This window comes from Ahaetulla prasina, chromosome 15 (genome assembly GCF_028640845.1).
Source record: "Ahaetulla prasina isolate Xishuangbanna chromosome 15, ASM2864084v1, whole genome shotgun sequence".
NCBI lineage: Eukaryota > Metazoa > Chordata > Lepidosauria > Squamata > Colubridae > Ahaetulla > Ahaetulla prasina.
In genome coordinates this window covers 14,251,559-14,276,371 of record NC_080553.1, presented here as the reverse complement: position 1 = coordinate 14,276,371, position 24,813 = coordinate 14,251,559, and the positions used below count along the sequence as shown (strand labels likewise).

Here is a 24,813-nt window from a genome sequence, read left to right as displayed (position 1 = left end):
GGGCAGGGTGGGTGTGGCCAGCCAAGGGTGGCATTTGGGGGTTCGTCAAACCCCAGCGATCCTTGGCTAGCGGATCGCCTGAACCCTGCCGAACCCCCAGGAGATAACTCCTGAAGTTAGCAGTGGCAATAAGGACTGGAGGCTAAACCATGTGAAGAACGGTTGCAAGAATTGGGCACATCTAGTTTAATGAAAAGAAGGACTCAGGGGAGATATGATAGCAGTGTTCCAATATCTCAGGGGCTGCCGCAAAGAAGAGGGAGTCAAGCTATTCTCCAAACCACCTGAAGGCAGAACAAGAAGCAACGGATGGAAACTAATCAAGGAGAGAAGCATCTTAGAACTAAGGAGAAATTTCCTGACAGTGAGAACAATTAACCAGTGGAACAGCTTGCCTCTGGAAATCGTGGGTACTCCATCACTTGGAGGTTTCTAAGAAGAGATTGGACAGCCGTTTGTCCAGAATGGGTCTCCTGCTTGAGCAGTGGGTAGGACTAGAAGACCTTCTAAGGTCCCTTCCAACTCTGTTATTCTGTAATTCTGTTAATAATAGGGAAATTTCATAAACCATCATTTATTCTGAGGTCCCAAGTCCTTGGATGAGATCTTGAAGGAGAGATTAATGTTCAGCTAGTCTTGGCTAGCTCAGTCTTGATTGAATTCTCCTAATAATTTGACATGGAATGGCTAATAATGAATTATATTTATTGCGACACCACAGCAGGAATCACTTCCCATCGTAGGTTGTCTTCTGGTGCTTACAGCTGCTACCTTCTCCTATTATTAACGTTTTCAGCAATATTGCCACCGGAATCTGTCGTTCCCAATGGATCTTCCAATGCTCTGAGGGGTCTTGCTATCGCATGAGAATTATAGTTTCATTTTTCTTTAAAAATATGCAACATCGCACAAGGCAGAGCGATGGAGCCCCCAGATTAAAAAAAAATAATAATAATGACAACAACTGTTGACATGGTAGCTTTGCTGGGAGGTAAACTTAGCATTACAGGATCTGCAATTAATCCTGAGTCAGTTCAGACATTTTGAACAATATTCAGAGCGGGGGAGATATTGAAACCAAAGAACGAATTTCTTGGAGTCCAGTTAAGGAGAGTTATGAGGAAAGCATTTGAACCGTTTTGCTACTAAATCTTTTTCACTGGACTCGAAGAGATTGCAAAGATCGCTTGCAGGCGGGAGATACTTCCAGGGGTGGGATTCAGAAATTTTAGCAACGGCTTCTCTGCCCGGTTGCTGGGTGGGTATGGTCAGGGTGGGTGTGGCCTACTCAGCATTTTCGCCCTCCCCAGACTCCAGAGGGTCTTTTTGAGCCTCCAGGAGGGCAAAAATGGCCTCCCCCAGGCTCCAGAAGCCCTCCAGAGGCCGGAAATGAGCCTGTTTTTGGACTTTTGGTACTTCCAGAGCCTCCATGCTGGCTCTGCGCTTTCCTGCCATCCAAAATGGGCTGCATGGAAACTCCTGGGAGAGGCGGGGTGGGGTGGGAGAGGGGTCAGCCAGTCCTTGAAACAACTGGTTCGGCGAACCAGATTAAAATTAACATCTGGTTCGCCCGAACCAATCTGAACTGGCTGAATCCCACCTTTGGATACTTCCAATGTAATCTACCGGATCCCCTGCCTGGATTGCCCCTGTGACTGTGTAGGGGAAAGAAGCTAATCGCCAGATCACAAGAATAGAAACAAGCGGTCAGATGAGGAGACCTGAATTCCTTGCAATGAACAAGGGCACACATTCAATTTCGCAGCTACTAAGATTGTTGGAAGAGCAGATACAAAAACAGCCAGGGAAGCGATTGAAGCCTGGGAAACAGGCCCCTCATCAGTCAACAAGAATGCTGGTTTATCACAGCTTATCATGTATTTAGGAGGATTTGGCAGCACAAGGAAACAGCGGCCAATGACTTAATATCCAACCATCCACACCCCAATCAACAACTAAAAAGCCACACACAAGAGGCACCATAGATGACTCCCTTTTCCCTCCCTTCTCCTTTTATAATTCTTCTTTATTTTTATTTTTTTATTTTGTCACAACAGTATATATAAGCGTAAGCATGAAAATAACTATACAATATATAAGCATAAGTATGTAATAACTATATTAATTGGATATAATGAAAGGAAACAATAGGACAGGAACGGTAGGCACGTTTGTGCTCTTATGCACACAGACCTCTTAGGAATGGGGTGAGGTCAATAGTAGACAGTTTTTGGTTAAAGCTTTGGGGATTTTGAGAAGAGACCACAGAGTCAGGTAGTGTGAAGTAGCCTTCAACAGGAAGGACATTGCAATAGATGATTCTATGAGTTAAACACAGGTCCTGTCGAAGGCGGCAGAGTTCTAAGTTTTCTAAACCCAAGATTTCAAGTTTGGTGGCATAAGGTATTTTGTTGTATTCAGAGGAGTGGAGTGTATTCTTTTGTGAAGCTTCTTACTCTTCCCTCCTCTCCTGTTCACCTACTTTGCACACGGTGGTGGAACTAAATAAAGCTCTCTTAGTACTAGCTGACTTTGCAAAACAAGGAGAATGAAGTTAGAGAACCGCGGAAAACTTGAAGATTCCTTACCGGCTCCCGTAGCTCTCCGATGGAGAATTGGTGCTGTCCGAACTAGAATGGTAATGATGGCGCCTGGATTTCTGTGGACGACTGCGAGAGCTTTTGAGAGAAGAAAACAATGGAATAAAATTTAGTATACCAGTGATGGGGAAATTTTTCGGCACCAAGGGCCCAAACCGGAACGTGTGTGCATGTGCGCGTACCAGAGCACCAGAAACTCAAAGACCAGCTGGCCGGCACACACATGCCTGGGTTTTTTTTGGCCATTTTTTTGGCTATTTTCAGGCCATTTTCCAGCTATTTTCAGGCTGTTTTTCAGCTGTTTCGGGCCTGAAAAATAGCCTGATTTTTTGCCATTTTTCAGGCTGTTTTCAGGCCATTTTGGGGGGCTTTTTTGGGATGTTTTCAGGCCGTTTTGGGGAGCTTTTTGGGACATTTTGAGGCTGTTTTGGGGGGCATTTTCAGGCAATTTTGGGGGCTGTTTTCAGGCTGTTTTTTGGGCCATTTCCCAGCCATTTGCAGGCTGCTCTTTGGATTTCTGGTACAAGCACACACGCCGACACACGCCAGAAACCCAGACCAAGTGGCATGCACGCATCAGCCAGCTGGTCTTTGGGTTTCCAGCATTCTGGCACACAAGAAGACCAGCTGGCGTGCTGGAAACCAGAAAAGCAGCTGGCAACAGCGCGCATGCCCACAGAGAGGGCTCTGTGTGCCACTTCTGGCACGCGCGCCACAGGGTCGCCATCTTGGATGTAGGCTCTCCTGCTTGAGCAGGGGGTCAGACTACATGACCTCTGAGGTACCTCCCATCGCTATGATTCCATGTTCTTTTGTACAAATATAAAAATGTTGAGACTCTGGAAAGAGTGCAGAGAAGAGCAACAAAGATGATTAGGGGACTGGAGGCTAAAACATATGAAGAACGGTTGCAGGAACTCGGTATGCCTAGTTTAATGAAAAGAAGGACTAGGGGAGACATGATAGCAGTGTTCCAATATCTCAGGGGCTGCCACAAAGAAGAGGGAGTCAAACTATTCTCCAAAGCACCTGAGGGTAGAACAAGAAGCAATGGGTGGAAACTAATCAAAGAGAGAAGCAACTTAGAACTAAGGAGAAATTTCCTGACAGTTAGAACAATTAATAAGTGGAACAACTTGCCTGCAGAAGTTGTGAATGCTCCAACACGGAAAAATTTAAGAAAATGTTGGATAACCATTTGTCTGAAATGGTGTAGGGCAGTGGTGGGATTCAAGTAATTCAACAACCGGTTCTGTGCCCTAAAAATTACCAAACTGCTCAGAAAGTTAACAACCGGTTCTCCCAAAGATTGGATAACCATTTGTCTGAAGTGGTGTAGGGTTTCCTGCCTGGTCAGGGGGTTGGACTAGAAGGCCTCCAAGGTCCCTTCCAACTCTGTTGTTGTTGTTGTTGTTGTTATTCCTGATTAATATATTATAATATCCTTTATTCGATGCAAGTATCATTTTATACAGCCCAGAAAGGTTGCCTGCCCCTCGGGGAAAACTGACCGAGAAAAAGCTTAAAAAGGCCTTCGTTTTATCCTGCTCCATGGGCAGCTAGCGATGGGTAGCGGTTGGGCTTTCCACGCTGCCAAATTCTCACCACATCTCCACGGGATTCTTGGTGAGGAACCAACGTGGTGAACTTAAGAGGGAAAGGGGTGGGGAGAAGAAACCAACAACAGCCGAAATTTCTTCACGTGTTCCAGCCAAGACGGAGACGGTTTTGAGGGAATTCTTGCCTTCGCTCAACATCTATGCTGGAAGAGAGTCATCGTCGTATACCAGCGTTTCGCACAGCAGCCTCCCACTCCCCCATCGTGGGCGTCTGGAAAGAAAGGCGCCAACCGGTTTAAGACTACCAGACTGATGCGCCCCCCAAACAGAACTTACTGCTTCTTGCGTTTTCTTCCCTCCTTCCTTTTTCTCTTGGGGCTGGAGGAACTAAAGAAGAAACAGATTGATTACTTGGCTGCCTCGCCCAGTCTCTCAGAGGCCCCTAGAGCGAGCGAATCTCTCCAAACGTCATTCAGTTCGCTCCTGAGGTTTTTAAGAAGAGGTTGGATAAACCATTTGTCTGAAATGGTGTAGGGTTTCCTGCCTAAGCAGGGGGATAGACTAGAAGACCTCCAGGGTCCCTTCTAACTCCTATTCTATTCTATTCTGTGCTATATTCTATTCTGTGCTATATTTCTATTTCTATTTTCTATTCTATTCTATTCTATTCTATTCTATTCTATTCTATTCTATTCTATTCTATTCTATTCTATTCTACTCTATTCTAAATTCTTATTCTTTTTATTATTTTTATTTCTGTTCTACTCTACTCCATTCCATATTTTCTATTCCATTCCATTCCATTCCATTCCATTCTCCTTCCTTCTATTCTATTCTATTCTATTCTATTCTATTCTATTCTATTCTATTCTATTCTATTCTATTCTATTCTAAATTCTTATTCTTTTTATTATTTCTATTTCTATTCTACTCTACTCCATTCCATATTTTCTATTCTATTCTATTCTCCTTCATTCTATTCTATCCTGTTCTGTTCTGTTCTATTCTAAATTCTTATTCTATTTCTACTCTACTCTATTCTATTCTATTCTAAATTCTTATTCTTTTTATTATTTCTATTTCTATTCTACTCTACTCCATTCCATATTTTCTATTCTATTCTATTCTATTCCATTCCATTCCATTCTCCTTCCTTCTTTCCCTATTCTATTCTATTCTATTCTATTCTATTCTATTCTATTCTATTCTATTCTATTCTATTCTAAATTCTTATTCTATTTTTATTATTTCTATTTCTACTCTACTCTACTCCATTCCATATTTTCCATTCCATTCCATTCTCCTTCATTCTATTCTATCCTGTTCTGTTCTGTTCTATTCTAAATTCTTATTCTATTTTCATTATTTCTATTTCTATTTCTACTCTACTCCATTCCATATTTTCCATTCCATTCCATTCCATTCTCCTTCATTCTATTCTATTCTATTCTATTCTATTCTATTCTATTCTATTCTATTCTATTCTATTCTATTCTATTCTATTCTATTCTATTCTATTCTTCTATATTTATTATTTCTATTTCTATTTCTATTTCTACTCTACTCCATTTCATATTTTCTATTCCATTCCACTCATCTCCACACCATTCCATTCCATTCCATTAAGAAATCTGGAAACCCGGCAATTGAACTGAATCCAGGTTTATTATGTGTGAACACTCTCTATAGATAGTCCTCGACTTACGGCCGCAACTGAGCCCAATATGTCTGTGGCTAAGCAGGACAATGATTAAGTGAATTTCGCCCCATTTTAAGGACTTTTCTTGCCACGTTGGTTAAGTGAGTCACTGTCATTGTTAAGCCAGTAACATGGTTGTTATGTGAATTGCTTCTTCGTTCCCCGTCTCCCCCCCCCCAACCCCACTCTCTTCTAGCACTGATTATATTACCTAGCTGGGTAATGAAACGTCTGCAAGAAAACAAGCAAGCTCAGAGAGCACCAAGGATCCCACAGCCCTCCTCCTCCTCCTCCTCCTCCTCCTCCTCCTCCTCCTCCTCCTCCTCCTCCTCCTCCTCCTCCTCCTCCTCCTCCTCCTCCTCCTCCTCCTCCTCCTCCTCCTCCTCCTCCTCCTCCTCATGTCAGGGTTCCAAGGAACACCCCCAACAACTCCCTGCAAACTCCCCTTCCTTCTAGCACTGATGATGTTACCTAGTTAGGTAATGAAGCGTCTGCAAGAAGACCACCAAGCTCAGGGGCCGCCAAGGACTCCTCATTTCAACCCTGAGCTACAGATATTCTCCTTTAAAGTAAGGATATTTCAACATTCTCAATTCATTAAGATACGGTTCTGTCATACGGAAAGTTTTAATAGAGGGGATTTAGCGGTAGAGTTCTCTGTATCACATTCATCCAGGCACTGAGCGCCGGAAAAAGTAGTTTAATCGATGATTCTAGGTTTCCGTTGCCGAGGCAGGGATCAAAGCTAGCTCTCTGCTTACCTGTGCCTTTTCTTCTTTGAAGAAATCCTGCAAAAGACACACACACAGAGAAATACATTTCAACTTGCAAAGTGGAAAAATCAAGTCTGCAAGAGTCAGCGGATATTTCGATCAAAACGGGCTTTAAATAAGAGTAAAGAAGATGCTTATTTTCAGAATCTCAGAACCGCACGTCCGTGGAACATCTGCATGAAATCGTCCTGGTACAAATAAGGCTTAAAAATATATATATATAGAAAGCAGAAGCAGACATGCCCCAGGGGTGACACAGGTAGTCCTCGACTTAGGACCACAAATGAAACCAAAATTTCTGTTGCTAAACGAAGGGCTTGTTATGTGAGTTACGCCTGATTTTCTTTTTTTTTTTTTTACCTTAAATAGAACCTTAAATAAATGGAATGGAATGGAATGGAATAGAATAGGAATAGGAATAGGAATAGGAATAGGAATAGGAATAGGAATAGGAATAGAATAGAATAGAATAGAATAGAATAGAATAAAAATAAGAATTTAGAATAGAATAGAATAAGAGTTTAGAATAGAATAGAAAAAAAATAAGAATTTAGAATAGAATAGAATAAGAATTTAGAAAGAATAGAATAGAATAGAATAGAATAAATAGAATAAAATAAGAATTTAGAATAGAATACGAATAAGAATTTAGAATAGAATACGAATAAGAATAAGAATTTAGAATAGAATAGAATAAGAATTTAGAATAGAATAGAATAAGAATTTAGAAAGAATAGAATAGAATAAATAGAATAAAATAAGAATTTAGAATAGAATAGAACAGGAATAGGAATAGAAATAGAATAGAATAGAATAGGATAGGATAGGATAGAATAGAATAGAATAGAATAGGATAGAATAGGAATAGGAATAGGAATAGGAATAGAATAGAATAGAATAGTGTGTGATTTGGATACACAAGGAATTTGTCTCCGGTGCATAAGCTCACAGTGTACACAAAAGCTATAAGTGATAAACAGGGGTGGGCTTCCAAAATTTTAGCAAGGGGTTCTCTGCCTGGTTGCTGGGTGGGCGTGGACATGGTGGGCGTGGCCTAGTCGGCTTCCTGCACCCTGATGGGGGAGGGGGGCATTTTTGCCCTCCCGGGCTCCGGAGGCTTTCCTTGAGCCTCCAGGAGGGCCAAAATGGCCTCCCCAGGCTCTGGAGGCCCTTCCCAACTGTCCGGTAGGCCCATTTTTCGCCCTCCCCGAGCCTCCGCATGCACCCTGCACTTACCTGCATCCAAAACGGGCCAGGTGGGGACTCCTGGGAGAGGCAGGGCCAGCCAGAAGTGGGATTTGGGAGTTCTCTGAACTGCACAGAATCTTAGCTAGAGGTTGTCCCGAACCCCTGCGAACCTCCAGCAGCCCACCCCGGTGATAAATCACGATTATAATCATAAAATACACAAGTCAACCCACTTCTGCCTCTGGAACAATGCCTCTGTCCTTCACTGCTGGGTTTCGAAATATCAGAACAAACCCCCCCAAATTACGTTAAAGGAAAGTCCAAACGGATCTATTCCAGGAAAAAATTAACACCCAATGGAAAAGCCTACCTGTTTCTTTTCCTTTTCTTTGAGCTCTTCTTTTTCTTCTTCTTCTTCGGAGGAGAAACACTGTAGGATGGAGATCTAGGAAGAAGTTAAGAGAAGTTCTTTTCACTTGGATTAAGCGTGGCAGAGGGGTTTGCAATTTAAAGTAGACGAAAAGAACCAGGTGCTTTGGTACTCTTCTTTTTTTTCCCCTTCCTGTTAGAGTTTATTGTATGTTAAAATACACATGCAAAGGAAGGAAGGAAGGAAGGAAGGAAGGAAGGAAGGAAGGAAGGAAGGAAGGAAGGAAGGAAGGAAAGAAGGAAGAAGATGAGAAAGAGAAAGGGGAAGGGGAATGGAAAGGGAAGGGAGGAAGGGAGGAAGGAAACGGAAATAGGAAGAAAGGAAAGAAGAAGGAAGATGGGAAAGGTAAAGGCAAAGGCAAAGGGAAGGAAGGAAGGAAGGAAGGAAGGAAGGAAGGAAGGAAGGAAGGAAGGAAGGAAGAAGATGGGAAAGAGAAAGGGGAAGGGGAATGGAAAGAGAAGGAAGGGAGGGAGGGAGGAAATGGAAACAGAAAGAAAGGAAAGAAGAAGGAAGATGGAAAAGAGAAAGGGGAAGGGGAAGAGAAGGAAGAAAGGAAGCAAGCAAGCAAGCAAGGAATTAATTTTCTTTTTAATGTCTTGTTTGTTGTGTTTTTCCTTCTTTTGTCCCCTTTTTAAAAAAATACGCTATTTTGTATTTTAACCTTCTTTGAATAAAATTTGAGCGAAAGGGCATTATGACCCAGATCCAAAACCCCAAAACCTGTGGTTTTTAAGAAGAGACTGGACAGTCCCTTGTCTGAAATGGTATAGGCCAGGGTCTCCTGCTCCAGCAGAGTAGAGGGTTGGACTAGAAGACCTCCAAGGTCCCTTCCAGCTCCATTCCGATTGTTTGATTGAATTGTCTTCAAGGGAAAACCAAGAAAGTCCATTTGTCTTTTGAGAAAGCACTTTTTCGGAGTTCTTTTAAGACTTGGGCCTCTGGTGGCTCAACAGACTAAGACAGTCTGTTATTAACACAGCTGCTTGCAATTACTGCAGGTTCAAGCCCCACCAGGCCCAAGGTTGACTCAGCCTTCCATCCTTTATAAGGTCGGTAAAATGAGGACCCAGATTGTTGGGGGGCAATAAGTTGACTTTGTATATAATATACAAATGGATGAAGACTATTGCTTAACACAGTGTAAGCCGCCCTGAGTCTTCGGAGAAGGGCGGGATATAAATGCAAATAAATAAATAAAAACTTTAACTATTTAGGACTATTGACCGACGCTCCTTCCACTCACCTCCTCCTTTTCTTCCTTGTTGATTTTTTCTTTTTTTTCTTTCCCTTGGAGGGAGGTGGAGGCGATTCAGCATCCCAAGATGGACTGTGGGGAAAAAGTCACCAGATATCAAGATTTGAGAATCGAATTGCAGAGACTCTTGCATAAACCAGTGCAGGTAGTTCCAGTGGTACTTGGCACACTGGGAGCTGTGCCTAAAGACCTAGGCAAGCACTTAAAAGCAATTGGCGCTGACAAGATCACCACTGGTCAGCTGCAGAAGGCCACCTTACTGGGATCTGCTCGCATAATCCGCCAATACATCACATAGTCTTAAACGCTTGGGAAGTGTTCAACTAGTGATCTGTGATATGAAATCCAGCATAATTATCTCATTTGCTGTGTATACTGTCATATTGTTTCTAAGGTAAAGGTAAAGGTTCCCCTCGTACATGTATGCTAGTCGTTCCTGACTCTAGGGGGCAGTGCTCATCTCTGTTTCAAAGCCAAAGAGCCAGCGCTGTCCGAAGACGTCTCTGTGGTCATGTGGCCGCCGTGACTCAACGCCAAAGGCGCACGGAACGCTGTTCACTTCCCACCAAAGGTGGTCCCTATTTTTCCTACTTGCATTTTTTACCTGCTTTCGAACTGCTAGGTTGGCAGAAGCCGGGACAAGTCACGGGAGCTCATGCCGTTCCGCAGCACTCGGGATTCGAACCATTGAACTGCCGACCTTTCGATTGATGAGCTCAGCATCTTAAGCCACTGAGCCACCGCGTCCCTATGTCCATCTATAGAAGCTGGGACAAGTCACAGGAGCTCACCCTGTGACGCGGCATGAGGGATTCATTTCATTTCATTTCATTTATTAGATTTTTATACCGCCCTTCTCCCGAAGGACTCAGGGCGGTGTACAGGCAAATAAAAACAAGGCATCCCGATCAAGGAAGGGGCGCAACTGCCGAACCAGGCGAACCTGGTGGAAGGCCCCCCTGGAGACGGCCGTCAAATGATCTTCAAACGACAGCTGCTCATCCAGGAGGACACCTAAGTTGCGCACCCTATCCACTATTCGAACCACTGAACTGCCAACCTTTCGATCGACAAGCTCAGCGTCTTAGCCACTGAGCCACCGGGTCTCTAGATGTCTCTAGGTGTTATCTATACCCCTTTACCATTGCTTGGACAATTCTCCACATCTGGTTGTCTCTGCTTGGTGGCCTTTTGATGGCAGATCCATAACACGGGCAAACGTTTAATTGCCACGTTCTGGCTAATTTAGTCCTGCCTGAAATTAAGTGTCTTTTGGAAGGATTAATTGCAGATATAATGAGGAAGTTACTGTATGCTAGCTCACTTAGTGCTAAGGTATCAGAGACATATTCATTGAGGTTAACAACTCCATAATAGATTTCTACATTTGGCTTACTTTCCCAGTAAGTATGTTTTTGAAAATAAATTAGATTTCGATTTAGTGGTGCTAGGTATGATGGCCCCTTAAGATTTTTTTTAAAATAAAAAATAAATCTCAAAAACGTATATCGAAGAACCGTTGATATTAAAAGCGGCCTATTCAATAGAAATTCATGAACGTTAACGCTAATGCTTGGCAATGGACATCCTGGCTTGAGGGAAGAATAAGAAAGGAAAACCATGAAGCAGACTTGTGGGACTGGCTGGGGTGTATGGGCAAGATTAGCTGTCCAGATTAACAGAGTTGGAAGGGACCTTGTAGGTCATCTAGTCCAACCCCCTGCCCGAGAAGGAGACTCTACCCCGTTTCTGACAGATGGCAGTCCAGTCTCTTTTTGAAAGCTTCTGGGGATGAAGCTCCCACAACTTCTGAATAACTGAATAATAAGCAGATTAACAGAGTTGGAAGGGACCTTGTAAGGTCATCTAGTTCAACTCCCCCGCCCAAGCAGGAAACCCTACACCATTTTTGACAGATGGCAGTCCAATCTCTTCTTGAAAGCCTCCAGTGATGAAGCTCCCACAACTTCTGAAGGCAACTTCTGTTCCATGGGTTGATTGTTCTCACTGTCAGAAAATTCCTCCTTATTTCCAGGTTGAATCTCTCCTTGGTCAGTTTCCATCCATTGTTCCTTGTCTGGCCTTTGAGTGCTTTGGAAAATAGCTTGACCCCCTTCCTCCTCTCTGGGGCAGCCCCTCAAATATTGGAAGACCGCTCTCATGTCTCCCCTGGTCCTTCTCTTCACTAGATTATCCATGCCCAGTTCCTGCAATCGTTCTTCATATGTTTTAGCCTCCAGTCCCCTAATCATCCTGGTTGCTCTTCTCTGCACTTTTTCTAGAGTCTCAACATCTTTTTTTATAGTGTGGTGACCAAAACTATATACAGTGTTCTAGGTGTGATCTTACTAAGGCTTTATAGAGTGGTTATTAATACCTCCCTTGATCTTGATTGTATCTCTCTGTTAATGCAATTTAGGATTGCGTTGGCTTTTTGGGCTGCCGTCGCACACTGCTGGCTCGTATGAGCAAAGATCTTTCAGGTAAATGTACCTGTGGCAAACTTCCCGGGAGACATTTTGTGAGCGCCCCCCAAATACCTAATGCGATTATAAACTCAGCCGGCACGGTGTAAAGATAGACCGAGTCGGAAAGCTGCAGGTGCGATCGGATGTATCGAGATAAAAACTCATCTTTTCATTTTTTTTTTTCCAAGAGGATATTTTTTGGCTTTTGATGTCCTCGGGAGAACGATCGGACTTTGATGCTTTCTGATGGGCTCTCGAAGACCGTTTTAAAAGGAGGGGAAAAAAATAAAATAAACCTCTCATTGGCCTTAAAAGACAGAGATTTGAAGCAGACGGCTTCCGCTCTCTTCTCTTTTTCCCCGCTTTTCCCTCCGGCAGCAGATAACGATAAATGGAAATAATATCTCCTTAATTCCGAGATCGGGTTTAGCAAATCGGGAGCCTTGATTTCTCCGGCTTGAAAGTGAAGGCGGCGAAAAGATTGACGGAGGGAAAGCAGAAGGAAAGAAGATGGAGGGAGGATGAAAAGAAAGGGGTGATGAGTTAGCCAAGTGCTTCTTTTTAAAAAATATCATTTCCATTTAATCTCCAGGAGATTAAAAAGGTAAAGGTTCCCCTCGCACATATGTGCTAGTCGTTCCCGACTCTAGGCGGCGGTGCTCATCTCCGCGCCGAAGAGCCAGCGCTGTCCGAAGACGTCTCCGTGGTCATGTGGCTGGCATGTCTCAACGCCAAAGGCGCACGGAACGCTTTGACCTTCCCACCAAAGGTGGTCCCTATTTGTCTACTTGCATTTTTACGTGCTTTCGAACTGCTAGGTTGGCAGAAGCCAGGACAAGTCACGGGAGCTCACCCCGTGACGCGGCGCTAGGGATTCGAACCGCTGAGCTGCCGACCTTCCGATCGACAAGCTCAGCGTCTTAGCCTCTGAGCCACCGTGTCCCATAAAAAAGAAAAAGTTGAGTGAACCCCAAAACTGATGTTTTCCGACTGTCTTCTGTTGCTAGGTATTAAGAGAAACTCATTGTTTTTCTACTAGCTGGCAGATCTTCCCATCACAGGCCGAGGGTCAAGACAGCCGAGATGTCTGTGGTGACCTTGCGATCAAAGCCCCCACCGGAGTCACGGCGGCCATCTTGACTTTTTGACCCAACCCGGACGTTTGCCTGTTCTGTATTCTGCACACTCTGTTAGCGTTTTCATCGAACTGTCTAGGATAAAAACCCGGAATCTGAAAAAGAAAATTCTGGAAAGGCGAAAATCAAAACTGACCAATCGATCAAAGCTGGCGTTACACGAGTGCTTAACAACCGACGCAACGTCCCCGTGTGATCAGAATTCGGGCCCTTGGCAACCTAGCATGTCTTTAGGACGGGGTTGCGGCGTTTTGTGGGGATCTCCTGTTCGCCGTTTGAGAGTTTCCGGCAAGGAAAGTCAATGGGGAAAGCTAGATTCGCTTAAGGACCGGGTGTGATTCACTTAACAACTGCAGCGGTTCGCTTAACATCCATGGCAAAAGGGTCATAAAACTGGACAACAATTCACTTCATCCCCTTGCTTCACCGCTTAACGTTTGGGCCTGAATTGTAAGGACTACTTACGGTATACAAACTGGACGTAAGAACTGCAGTTGCAGGAATTGGGTATGGCCAGTCTAGAGACAAGAAGGACTGGGGTGGGGGGACGGACACACGATAGCAGTCTTCCAGTATTTGAGGGGCTGCCACAAAGAGGAGGGGGGTCAACTTATTTTCCAAAGCACCAGAAAGCAGGAGAAGACACAACGGATGGAAACTGATCAGGAAGAGAAGCAACCTGGAATTAAAGAGAAACTTCCTTACGGCGAGGACCATTAACCGGTGGAACGGCTTGCCACCAGAGGTTGTAAGAACAAACTGGACAGCCATTTGTCTGAAATATTTCCTGCTTGAGCGGGATTGGACTAGAAGACCTCGAAGGTCCCTTCCAGTTCTGTTCTGATCGAATGATTGATCGGAGTGTCCATCCATCGCATTAGCCTGGCTAGGTGGCTCAGCGGCTAAGGCGCTGAGCTTGTCGATCAGAAAGGTCGGCCGTTGGGCGGTTCAAATCCCTAGCACAGGTCTTCTGCGTGAGCAGTGGGTTGGATTAGATGACCTCCAAGGTCCTTTCCAACTCTGTTACTGTTACAATTCTCAGCTTAAATGCCTTTTTTTCCCCAGGGAACTAAAGAGACTTGGGTTAGGCCCGAACGTCGGTTCTTACCTGCGCGATTTGTGTGTTTTGCCTTCCAGGCTGTTCTTCTGCGTCTCACAACCGTTGACCTTGCGGCTGTCTTGAGCTTCGTGTGGCTCTTCAGAAGGGGTGACTTTCGTTGGAAGAGGCAGGCAGCTGGGGACATCCGTGCTAAAATAGGAAGACAGACAATAACTTTTTCACGCACAAAAAATGTTCTCGTTTTTCTCTGTCTTCCTTCCCAAGGTAGATCAGCCAGGAAACAAAAGCCAGATAAAAGCTCGTTCTTTACTTTATTGTAAAGCTACATTAAGGGAATGTTGCAAACCTGAAGGTACAATTTTCCCGCCATGTCAATCAATCAGAATAAAGTTGGAAGGGGACCTTGGAGGTCTTCTAGTCCAACCCTCCTGCTCAAGCAGGAGACCCTATACCATTCCAGACAATAGAATAGAACAGAATAGAATAGAACAGAACAGAACAGAACAGAACAAGAACAGAACAGAACAAGAATAGAACAGAATAGAACAGAACAAGAAAAGAATAGAATAGAATAGAATAGAATAGAATAGAATAGAATAGAATAGAATAGAATAGAAGTTTAATGGAATGAAATAGAATGAATGGAATAGGAATACAAATAAGGAAAGAGGAAGGAGGATAGGATGAGATAGAATGGAGTAGAATGGAATGGAATGGAATAGAATAGAATAGAACAGAACAGAATAGAATAGAATAGAATAGAATAGAATAGAATAGAATAGAATGGAATGGAATGGAATGGAATGGAATGGAATGGAATGGAATGGAACGGAACTGAACGGAACGGAATAGAGTAGAATAGAATAGAGTCGAGTCAAATTGAGTCGAATAGAATAGAATAGAATAGAATAGAATAGAATAGAATAGAATAGATACATTCATCAAGAATCATAAGGTATCATAACAGATATCAGACTAAGAGTTATCAGACTGCCTTTCAATGATTTGGATGTATTATTTTTGATTGTTTTGGGGGAGGTTAGGAATTGATGAGAATTGTAGGAGTATAATTGAGTTAGGAGGGAAATTGTTTTAGCATATGTTTGTTTTATTTTTGACTATACCCTGTGTTTGTTCTGGGAAGTCGGGGGAGTGGGGAGTGGGGTTTGTGAATGGAGGGGAGGGGCTAGAGGAGGGAGAAACGGGGGGGGGAAAGTTTTGTAAAACTTTTTCAATAAAAAAAAAAGAATCATAAGGTATAACACTTAATGATAATCGCAGGGTACAAATAAGCAATCAGGAAACAATCAATATAAATTGTAAGGATTACCAGCAACAAAGTTACAGTCATATAGTCATAAGTGGAAAGAGATTGGTGATGGGAACGATGAGAAGATTAATAGTAGTGCAGATTTAGTAAATAGTTTGACAGTGTTGAGGGAATTATTTGTTTAGCAGAGTGATGGCCTTCGGGAAAAAACTGTTCTTGTGTCTAGTTGTTCTGGTGTGCAGTGCTCTATAGCGTCGTTTTGAGGGTGGGAGTTGAAACAGTTTATGTCCAGGATGCGAGGGGTCTGTAAATATTTTCCCAGCCCTCTTTTTGACTCGTGCAGTATAAGACTGTCCAGTGTCTTCTTAAGCACCTCCCGTGATGAAGCACCCAACAACTTCCGGTGGCAAGCCGTTCCACTGGTTAATTGTCCTCACCGTTAGGAAATCCCTTCTTAATTCCAGGTTGCTTTTCTCCTGGATTAGTTTCCATCCATTGTTTCTTCCCTTCCCCTCTAGTGCTTTGGAAAATAAATTGACCCCCCACCCCTTCTCTTTTATTGTGGCAGCCCCTCAAATATTGGAAGACTGCTTTCGTGTCCCCTTTTCTCTAGACCGGCCCAACCCAAATCCTGCAACCGCTTCTTCTTCGTAGGTTTTAGTCTCCGGGCCTTTAATCATCTTAATTGCATCTCTTTTATAGCCCCAAAGGGAGAATCCTTCCTAAAACTCTTGTTCGGCCCGTTATGCAGCTGTGGGCTGAGCGATCTCTTATTTAACCGGTCCCTAGACAGCCACCAAGCAAGGTCATTCTCACATACCATTATACTGTCTTTCAGCCTTCGCAAACTGAGAGAAATGTAAATAGTGCCCTTTTCTCCCCTTTCCGATTCTGCGCTGTTGTTTCGGCATCCGTAGCACACACACACACACAAACACAACCAGACTGCTCCTTGACCTTTTGGCGCTAATGATGCAATCATCATAAATTAAAGAATAAACGAATTGCAATGAATTAAAGGATAACAACCTGCCCTTTAAACACACACACACACACCTGCCTGGAATAGTAGCTTGCTTTGCCGAAGGGTAGAACTGGGGACTGCCACGGAGGTTGGAAATGTGCAACCGTGGGGGTCAAAAATGCATTCTTCCCCCTAGCTGTGGGTCAGGTGTCAAAACCTTTGCAGATATGATCTCTGAATTATTAAAGCGAAATTGCTAGAGGGTTGGTTTTTTTTTCTTCCGTTGGTGCGGAATTAATTTTTTTGCCTTGGATTGCGTTTAAAAGGTAAAACGAAAGCATGTCAAATTTAATATTTCACCTGGTCCCAAGTCTCTCTCTCTCTCTCTCTCTGTGTAGCTCTCACAGTCTGGATTTATTTCCTTGAGCAGGAACAGACAATGACAGGGTTAGCGATTTTCATGCCAACACAAAAGCCAACACAGTTCTGGGCTGCATAAACAGAGGGATAGAATCAAGATCACGTGAAGTGTTAATACCACTTTATAATGCCTTGGTAAGGCCACACTTGGAATATTGCATCCAGTTTTGGTCGCCACGACGTAAAAAAGATGTTGAGACTCTAGAAAGAGTGCAGAGAAGAGCAACAAAGATGATTAGGGGAGTGGAGGCTAAAACATATGAAGAACGGTTGCAGGAACTGGGTATGTCTAGTTTAATAAAAAGAAAGACTAGGGGAGACATGATAGCAGTCTTCCAATATCTCAGGGGTTGCCACAAAGAAGAGGGAGTCGGGCTGTTCTCCAAAGAACCCGAGGGTAGAACAAGAAGCAATGGGTGGAAACTGATCAAAGAAAGAGGCAACTTAGAACTAAGGAGAAATTTCCTGACAGTTAGAACAATTAGTAAGTGGAACGACTTGCCTGCAGAAGTTGTGAATGCTCCAACACTGGAAATTTTTAAGAAAATGTTGGATAGCCATTTGTCTGAAATGGTGTAGGGTTTCCTGCCTGGGCAGGGGGTTGGACTAGAAGACCTCCAAGGTCCCTTCCAACTCTGTTGTTATGTTATGTTATGTTATGCATCCACATGGGGTTCCAGAACTCAAGACGGCGGTCATGATTTATTTTATTTTTATTTATTTATTTTGTCACATGGTGTATATATATAAGCATAAGCATGAAATAACTAAACAATATATAAGCATATATATAAGCAGGAGTATGTAATAACTATATTAATTGGATATAACGAAAGGAAACAATAGGACAGGAACGGTAGGCACACTTGTGCTTCTATGCACGCCCCTTACAGACCTCTTAGAAATGGGGTGAGGTCAATAGTAGATAGTTTTTGGTTAAAAGCTTTGGGGATTTTGGGAAGAGACCACAGAGTCAGGTAGTGCATTCCAGGCATTAACAACTCTGTTACTGAATCATGTTTTCTGCAATCAAGATTGGAGCGGTTCACATTAAGCTTAAATCTATTGTGTGCTCGTGTATTGTTGCAATTGAAGCTGAAGTAGTCTTAGACAGGAAGGACATTGTAATAGATGATTCTATGATTCTGCCCCCTTGTTATATGGAACCTAAAGGTAAAGGTAAAGGTTCCCTTCGGATATATGTGCTAGTCGTTCCCGACTCTAGGGGGTGGTGAAACAGATAGAAACAAATGGAGATACAGAGAGAGAGACACACACACGAAGAAACAGAAATAGAGACAGAGAGAAAGAGAAAGAAAGAGATAGTGTTCTGTCCCCACTCGCCTCCGTCCAAGTGATGGCTTAATTAGCCGGCACTATCAGCTCTGGCAGCAAACTAGCGAGCGTCTGCCAAATGACTCTGTTATCTCCCTTGATGCCGATGAGTCAACAAACAGTACTTCAGCTCTTAGTTAAGCAATTGATTTGCCTGCTACGAAGAGGCATAGCAGCCCTCGCTGCTTTTATATCCTGTGGGGTGTGATTCTGACTCAGCACTTCCTAGGCCTGCCCCACCCCTGCTTCTGTTGTTCCCGCCTCTCCTGCCTACGAAACCTAGGGTGCAGCCAGGCCTGATTGCCATCAGCCAGGTCTGGAGGCGTGGCCTGGGGGGGAAAGAGTCAGGGGACGAAGCCTCGTTATCTCCTCCACCTGGCCTGCCTCTGGCTCCTGGAGCTGAGCCAGGGAAGCTGGTGCTCCCGAGGTAAGTCCTGGCGGCCCTTCCCCCTCACTTTCCAAGTCACTTTCTGGCAGGGGGCCTGGCTCGGGGGGGGGGGGCGCAGACACAACAGATAGAGAGACACAGGGAGACAGAGAAACAGAGATAGAGAAACAGACAGAAAGAGACAGACAGAGAAAGGGAGATAGAGACAGGGAGACACAGAGAAAGAGATCCATATTATTCCGAGCCACTTAACCTTAAAAATCATAAATACACGAGAGCTAGCTGTTCTTATGATTTCCAGGATCTTGTAATTGACATACACTCGTCATTGACATGCCTGGTTGAAGTTTCTTGGAGTCCTGCTTCCTAAATTGAATCCTAGGGTACAATGTTTAATAAAGATTATCCCTGATCCACCAACCCCACTTCGTAAACTGTCCCCCCGTCAGCTGAATGTGTAACGAGTCGAGCTGTTTACTGGGATAGGAAGATCCAGAAAATTGGATTAACTCAGGTATCTCCGGTTATTGAAAGCGATCTGCAGGTTAAAGTGCTGCGAGCGTTATCTTGCAACTCGAAACGTAGACTGAGTTATCATTATGGACAACCCCCCCTAAAAAATATTCATGACTCTTTCTGTCGTTCAGCTTTCTAAAATGGACAGTTTGCGCATTACCTCATGAGTTTTAGGGACAACATATTAAGGTGGCTCAGAGATTAAGACGCTGAGCTTGTCGATCGAAAGGTCGGCAATTCAGCGGTTCGAATCCCTAGTGCCACGTAACGGGGTGAGCTCCCGTGACTTGTCCCAGCTTCTGCCAACCTAGCAGTTCGAAAGCAGGTAAAAAATGCAAGTACAAAAATAAGGACCACCTTTGGTGGGAAGATAACAGCGTTCTGTACGCCTTTGGCATTGAGTCATGCCAGCCACATGACCATAGAGGCATCTCCGGACGGCGCTGGCACTTCGGCTTTGAAACGGAGATGAGCACTCCCCCCTAGAGCCAGGAACGACTAGCACATACGTGCGAGGGGAACCTTTACCTTTTAAGGAACATATTGGTTAGCTTCTCAAATCGCTCAAAGTCATGGCTTGTTGAATCCTGGTTTAATCCAATAACTAAATAATTTTCTGGGTTCTCCCGACGTGCTAAGCCTCTGAGGGTGGTTTAGAAGCGGCAGTGGATGGACGCGATAAAAATAACCTTAGAGAAACAGGAGGAAGAGCCACAACCCAGGCAATTGTCAGATAAATCTGACCATCCAAAGCAGGACTGCAATCTGTGAAAACGCCTCCGATTTGATCCTCCCTCATTTTCGTGAAAAGGAGGAGGGGATCAAGAAGATTGCGTTCAGACCTGCCAGATTATGTTACCCTGATCCCACAATAAAAAGTAGTATCAGCTTTTGTGAGTTTGGTTGCCTAGCCTGGTTTACCTTGAAGTGTGCTAAGGCAGATGGCGTTTGCACAACATGCAAATGTCCAAAATAAATAAATAAATATAAATATTGACCTAAGAGGTCTGTAAGGGGCGTGCATAAGAATACAAACGTGTCTACCGTTCCTGTCCTATTGTTTTCTTTCATTATATCCAATTAATATAGTTATTGCATGCTTATGCTTATATATATATGCTTATATATTATATAGTTACTTTCATGCTTATGCTTATATATACTGTTGTGACAAAATAAATAAATAAAATAAATAAATAAAACCAACCACCGTTCCGCGTTGTAGTTTTTTGGGTTTTGGTGGTTTTTTGACCTCTTTTAATGCAGTTTGTGCTCCTGGAGCTAATCCATACCTGGTCTTGGAATAAGGCAGCGCTCCTGCTCTCCTAGCATCTGTGAGTTTTTATCCTTGCCTTGGGAGCAATTTTAATGGAAATAAATTATCTCGGAGCCACTCCAAGCTACCTTGATTTCAGCGCTATACATTTTTATTGAACTGTCGATGCTTGTAATCCTTTGGGTTAGTCCTTTGATGGATGGTCTCTTTCCTTCCTTCCTTCCTTCCTTCCTTCCTTCCTTCCTTCCTTCCTTCCTTCCTTCCTTCCTTCCTTTCCCCTTCCCTTCTTCTTCTCTTCTCTTCTCTTCTCTCTTCTCTTCTCTTCCTTCCCTTTCCCTTCCTCTTTTCTTTCCTTTCCTTCCTTTTTCCTTTCCTTTCCTTTCCTTCCTCTTCTCTTCTCTTCTCTTCTCTTCTCTTCTCTTCTCTTCTCTTCTCTTCTCTTCTCTTCTCTTCTCTTCTCTTCTCTTCTCTTCTCTTCTCTCCTCTCCTCTCCTCTCCTCTCCTCTTCCCTTCTCTTCCACTTCTCTTCCTCTTCTCTTCTCTTCTCTTCTCTCCTCTCTTCCTCTTCTCTTCTCTTCTTCTCTTCTCTCTTCTCTTCTCTTCTCTTCTCTTCTCTTCTCTTCTCTTCTCTTCTCTTCTCTTCTCTTCTCTTCTCTCCTCTCCTCTCCTCTCCTCTCCTCTCCTCTCCTCTCCTCTCCTCTCTCCTCTCCTCTTCCCTTCCCTTCCCTTCTCTTCCCCTTCTCTTCTCTTCTCTTCTCTTCTCTTCTCTTCTCTTCTCTTCTCTTCTCTTCCCTTCCCTTCCCTTCCCTTCCCTTCCCTTCCCTTCCCTCCCCTCCCTTTCAGTTTGTTTCATCTATAAGTGTCCTCTACCCCACTTGACTTTTGGCCAATATGGCAGATCAATAAACCTTTCAGATGTACAGAATAGTGCATTGCCATTCGTTTTCTTCATGTCTTCCGACCCAAATTGCCTAGTTCCATCTGGGTCAGCTCAATTATTCCGGCTGTACATCGAATAACCGAAAGTGGCCAGGAATTAATTGCCTTGAGGACGTTCCCACGGCTTAGTTTTGATTTCAAAATTTTTCCGAATTTGCTCGACAGTCTTGGTAAATGTATTTTTTTTTTTACTTGCTCCTGTAGTAAACTGCAAAATTTTTGTAGTCCTCGGATTACGACCCCAATAGAGCCCCAAATTTCTGTTGTTAAGCGAGACAATTGTTAAATGGGTTTGGCCCCATTTGATAACTTTTCTTAAGGTCTATTGCTAAGTGAATCACTGCAGTTGATAAGCCAGTAATCCAGTTGTTAAGTGAACCAGATGGTCGCAAAAGGGAATCACATGATTCCCAGGACACTGCATCCGTCATAAATATGCTTAGAAGCTGAACTTTGATCACGTGACCGTGGAGACGCCTCAATGGTCATAAGGGTGAAAAATGGTCATAGGTCACATTTTTCAGTGCCGTTGTGACTTTGAAAGGTCACTAAACAAACTGTGGTTACGTCAAGGACTACCTGTACATTAGAATAGAATAGAATAGAATAGAATAGAATAGAATAGAATAGAATAGAATAGAATAGAATAGAATAGAATAGAATAGAATAGAATACAGGAGGAAATATAATAGAATGGAATGGAAAGGAAAGGAAAGGAAAGGAGTGGAGTGGAGTGGAGCGGAGCGGAGAGGAATGGAATGGAATGGAATGGAATGGAATAGAATAGAATAGAATGAGGAGGAGGAGGAGGAGGAGGAGGGAAGAAGGAAGGAGAATAGAATAGAATAGAATAGAATAGAATAGAATAGAATAGAATAAATTCAGGAGGGAATAGAATAGAATAGAATAGAATGGAATGGAATGGAATGGAATGGAATGGAATAGAATAGAATAGAATGAGGAGGAGGAGGAGGAGGAGGAGGAGGAGGGAAGAAGGAAGGAGAATAGAATAGAATAGAATAGAATAGAATAGAATAGAATAGAATAGAATAGAATAAATTCAGGAGGGAATAGAATAGAATAGAATAGAATAGAATGGAATGGAATGGAATGGAATGGAATGGAATGGAATGGAATGGAATGGAATAGAATAGAATAGAATGAGGAGGAGGAGGAGGAGGAGGAGGGAAGAAGGAAGGAGAATAGAATAGAATAGAATAGAATAGAATAGAATAGAATAGAATAGAATAGAATAGAATAGAATAAACTCAGGAGGGAATAGAATAGAATAGAATGGAATGGAAAGGAAAGGAATGGAATGGAATGGAATGGAATGGAATGGAATAGAATAGAATAGAATAGAATAGAATAGAATAGAATAGAATAGAATAGAATAGAATAGAATAGATACAGGAGGGAATAGACTAGACTAGACTAGACTAGACTAGACTAGACTAGAATAAATATTGGAATGGAATAAAATAGAACAGAACAGAACAGAACAGAACAGAACAAAACAGAACAGAGTAGAGTAGAGTAGAGTAGAGTAGAGTAGAGTAGAGAAGAGAAGAGAAGATATGGAAGGGAGCTTGGAGGTCTTCTACTCCATCGTAATTTCGAACGGCCCTTAAACAAACGGTTGAAAGTTTGTCGTATTCCCCATTAGTCGTTCCATGATTGAGAAGCTCAGCCAGATATTTAATCCAGGTCTGGCACTTTTCATCATTTTCTTTATTATTATTATGGTTGGTCGCCCAATCAGTCAGACCTTTAAACTGGATTTTGCCATCTTTACTTTACCCCGTCTTATTCTGGTTATTGTTATCGTCCTCATAAAAAGACCTGCAGTCTCTGTTGCAAAGAGATGGAGCAGCTTAGAAATCTCAAAGCCGGATTTTATCTGCCTTAAATCTCCCACTGCTTTGCTCCTCTCTCGTCTCATCCAAAGGCAGGAACTGAAAACAGCCAGCGATGCCATTGGAAAACAGATTGCTTTCTCCTAAGCCGAGCCCCCCCCCTCCAAAAAAATCTATAATTTGCCGGTTTATTAAATCCTGTAATATTAGGCAGGCAGCGGAGTGTAGCTTCAGCCGGCCCGGCCAAATGGTGCGATCAACGCCACTCCGTTCTCCTAATTTATTCTCCATAACGGACGTAGTTTCTCGTTTCTGCGAAAGTTTCTTTTAGCTCCCGTCTCCTGTTTGAGGACTGGAGCCCAACTGGACCTTGATATGGATTAGCAGGTTAGGAAAAGCTTCTCCAACATTGGAGTCAATGAGACATCACCTTCAAAAGAGGGTTATTTTTTCCCCCATTGTTTTAATTGCAAATACTGGAAGACTGCTACCATGCCAGGAATACTTGCATCCAGTTTTGGCCGCCACGGTGTAAAAAAAAGATGTTGAGACTCTGGAAAGAGTGCAGAGAAGAGCAACAAAGAGGATTAGGGGACTGGAGGCTAAAACATATGAAGAACGGTTGCCGGAATTGGATTATGACTAGTTTAACGAAAAGAAGGACTAGGGGAGACATGATAGCAGTCTTCCAATATCTCAGGGGCTGCTCCAAAGAAGAGGGAGTCAAGCTATTCTCCAAAGCAGGGGTCTCCAACCTTGGTCCCTTTAAGACTTGTGGACTTCAACTCCCAGAGTTCCACAAGTCTTAAAGGGACCAGGGTTGGAAACCCCTGCTCCAAAGCACCTGAAGGCAGGACAAGAAGCAATGGATGGAAACTAACCAAGGAGAGAAGCAACTTAGAACTAAGGAGAAATTTCCTGGACAGTGAGAACGATCAACCAGTGGAACAAGTTACCTCCAGAAGTTCTGAATGCTCCAACACTGGAAGTTTTTAAGAAGAGATATGGATAACCATTTGTCTGAAGTGGTGTAGGGTTTCCTGCCTAAGCAGGGGGTTGGACTAGAAGACCTCCAAGGTCCCTTCCAGCTCTGTTATTCTATTCTATTCTATTCTAGTCTATTCTAGTCTATTCTAGTCTAGTCTAGTCTAGTCTAGTCTAGTCTAGTCTAGTCTAGTCTAAATGTTGCCCCTAATTCTTCTTTTCTTTAGATTAGCCAGACCCAAATCCTGCAGCCGTTCTTCATATGTTTTAGTCTCCAGGCCTTTGATCATCTTAGTTGTTCTTCTCTGAACCTTTTTCCAAAGTCTCAACAACCATTTTTTTGGTAGTCCGGTGACCAAAATTGGTTGCAATATTCCAGGTGCTTTACTTACTAGGGTTTTCTAAAGCAGTTCAAATACTTCAGTTGGGAAGATGAAGAAACAAGAGTCAATCAGGACCATGGTCAGCTCAGGATCATGAGCTTGGGAAGTGTTGTGCCTCGCCCGCCCCCCTCTCCGCAGCCGGGCCCCTCTTATCTCCTGTTATCTCAGCCAGAGACTGATAGTGCAGATGAATGGCCTGGCATGCCTCCAGCCCCCAGTCCTGGCACCATGCCCGGACAGACTGAGCAAATAAACCTCCCCCCCACAGCGTGTGAGTATGAGGAGCATGAAGCCAGTCACGAGCTAGAATTGCC

General features: G+C 43.4%; 1 protein-coding gene across 1 annotated transcript in view; it reads right to left on the bottom strand.

Annotated features, from left to right (window-relative positions):
• The window catches only part of SRRM4 (serine/arginine repetitive matrix 4), a 104,160-nt gene that overhangs the window by 17,490 nt on the left and 61,857 nt on the right, over positions 1–24,813 (bottom strand). Inside the window, exons 2-3 of the mRNA XM_058158790.1 lie at positions 14,217–14,357; positions 13,090–13,183 (exon numbers count right to left, since the gene is read on the bottom strand). Coding sequence (XP_058014773.1) covers positions 13,090–13,183; positions 14,217–14,357 — 235 coding nt within the window. The remainder of the gene's footprint in view (positions 1–13,089; positions 13,184–14,216; positions 14,358–24,813) is intronic.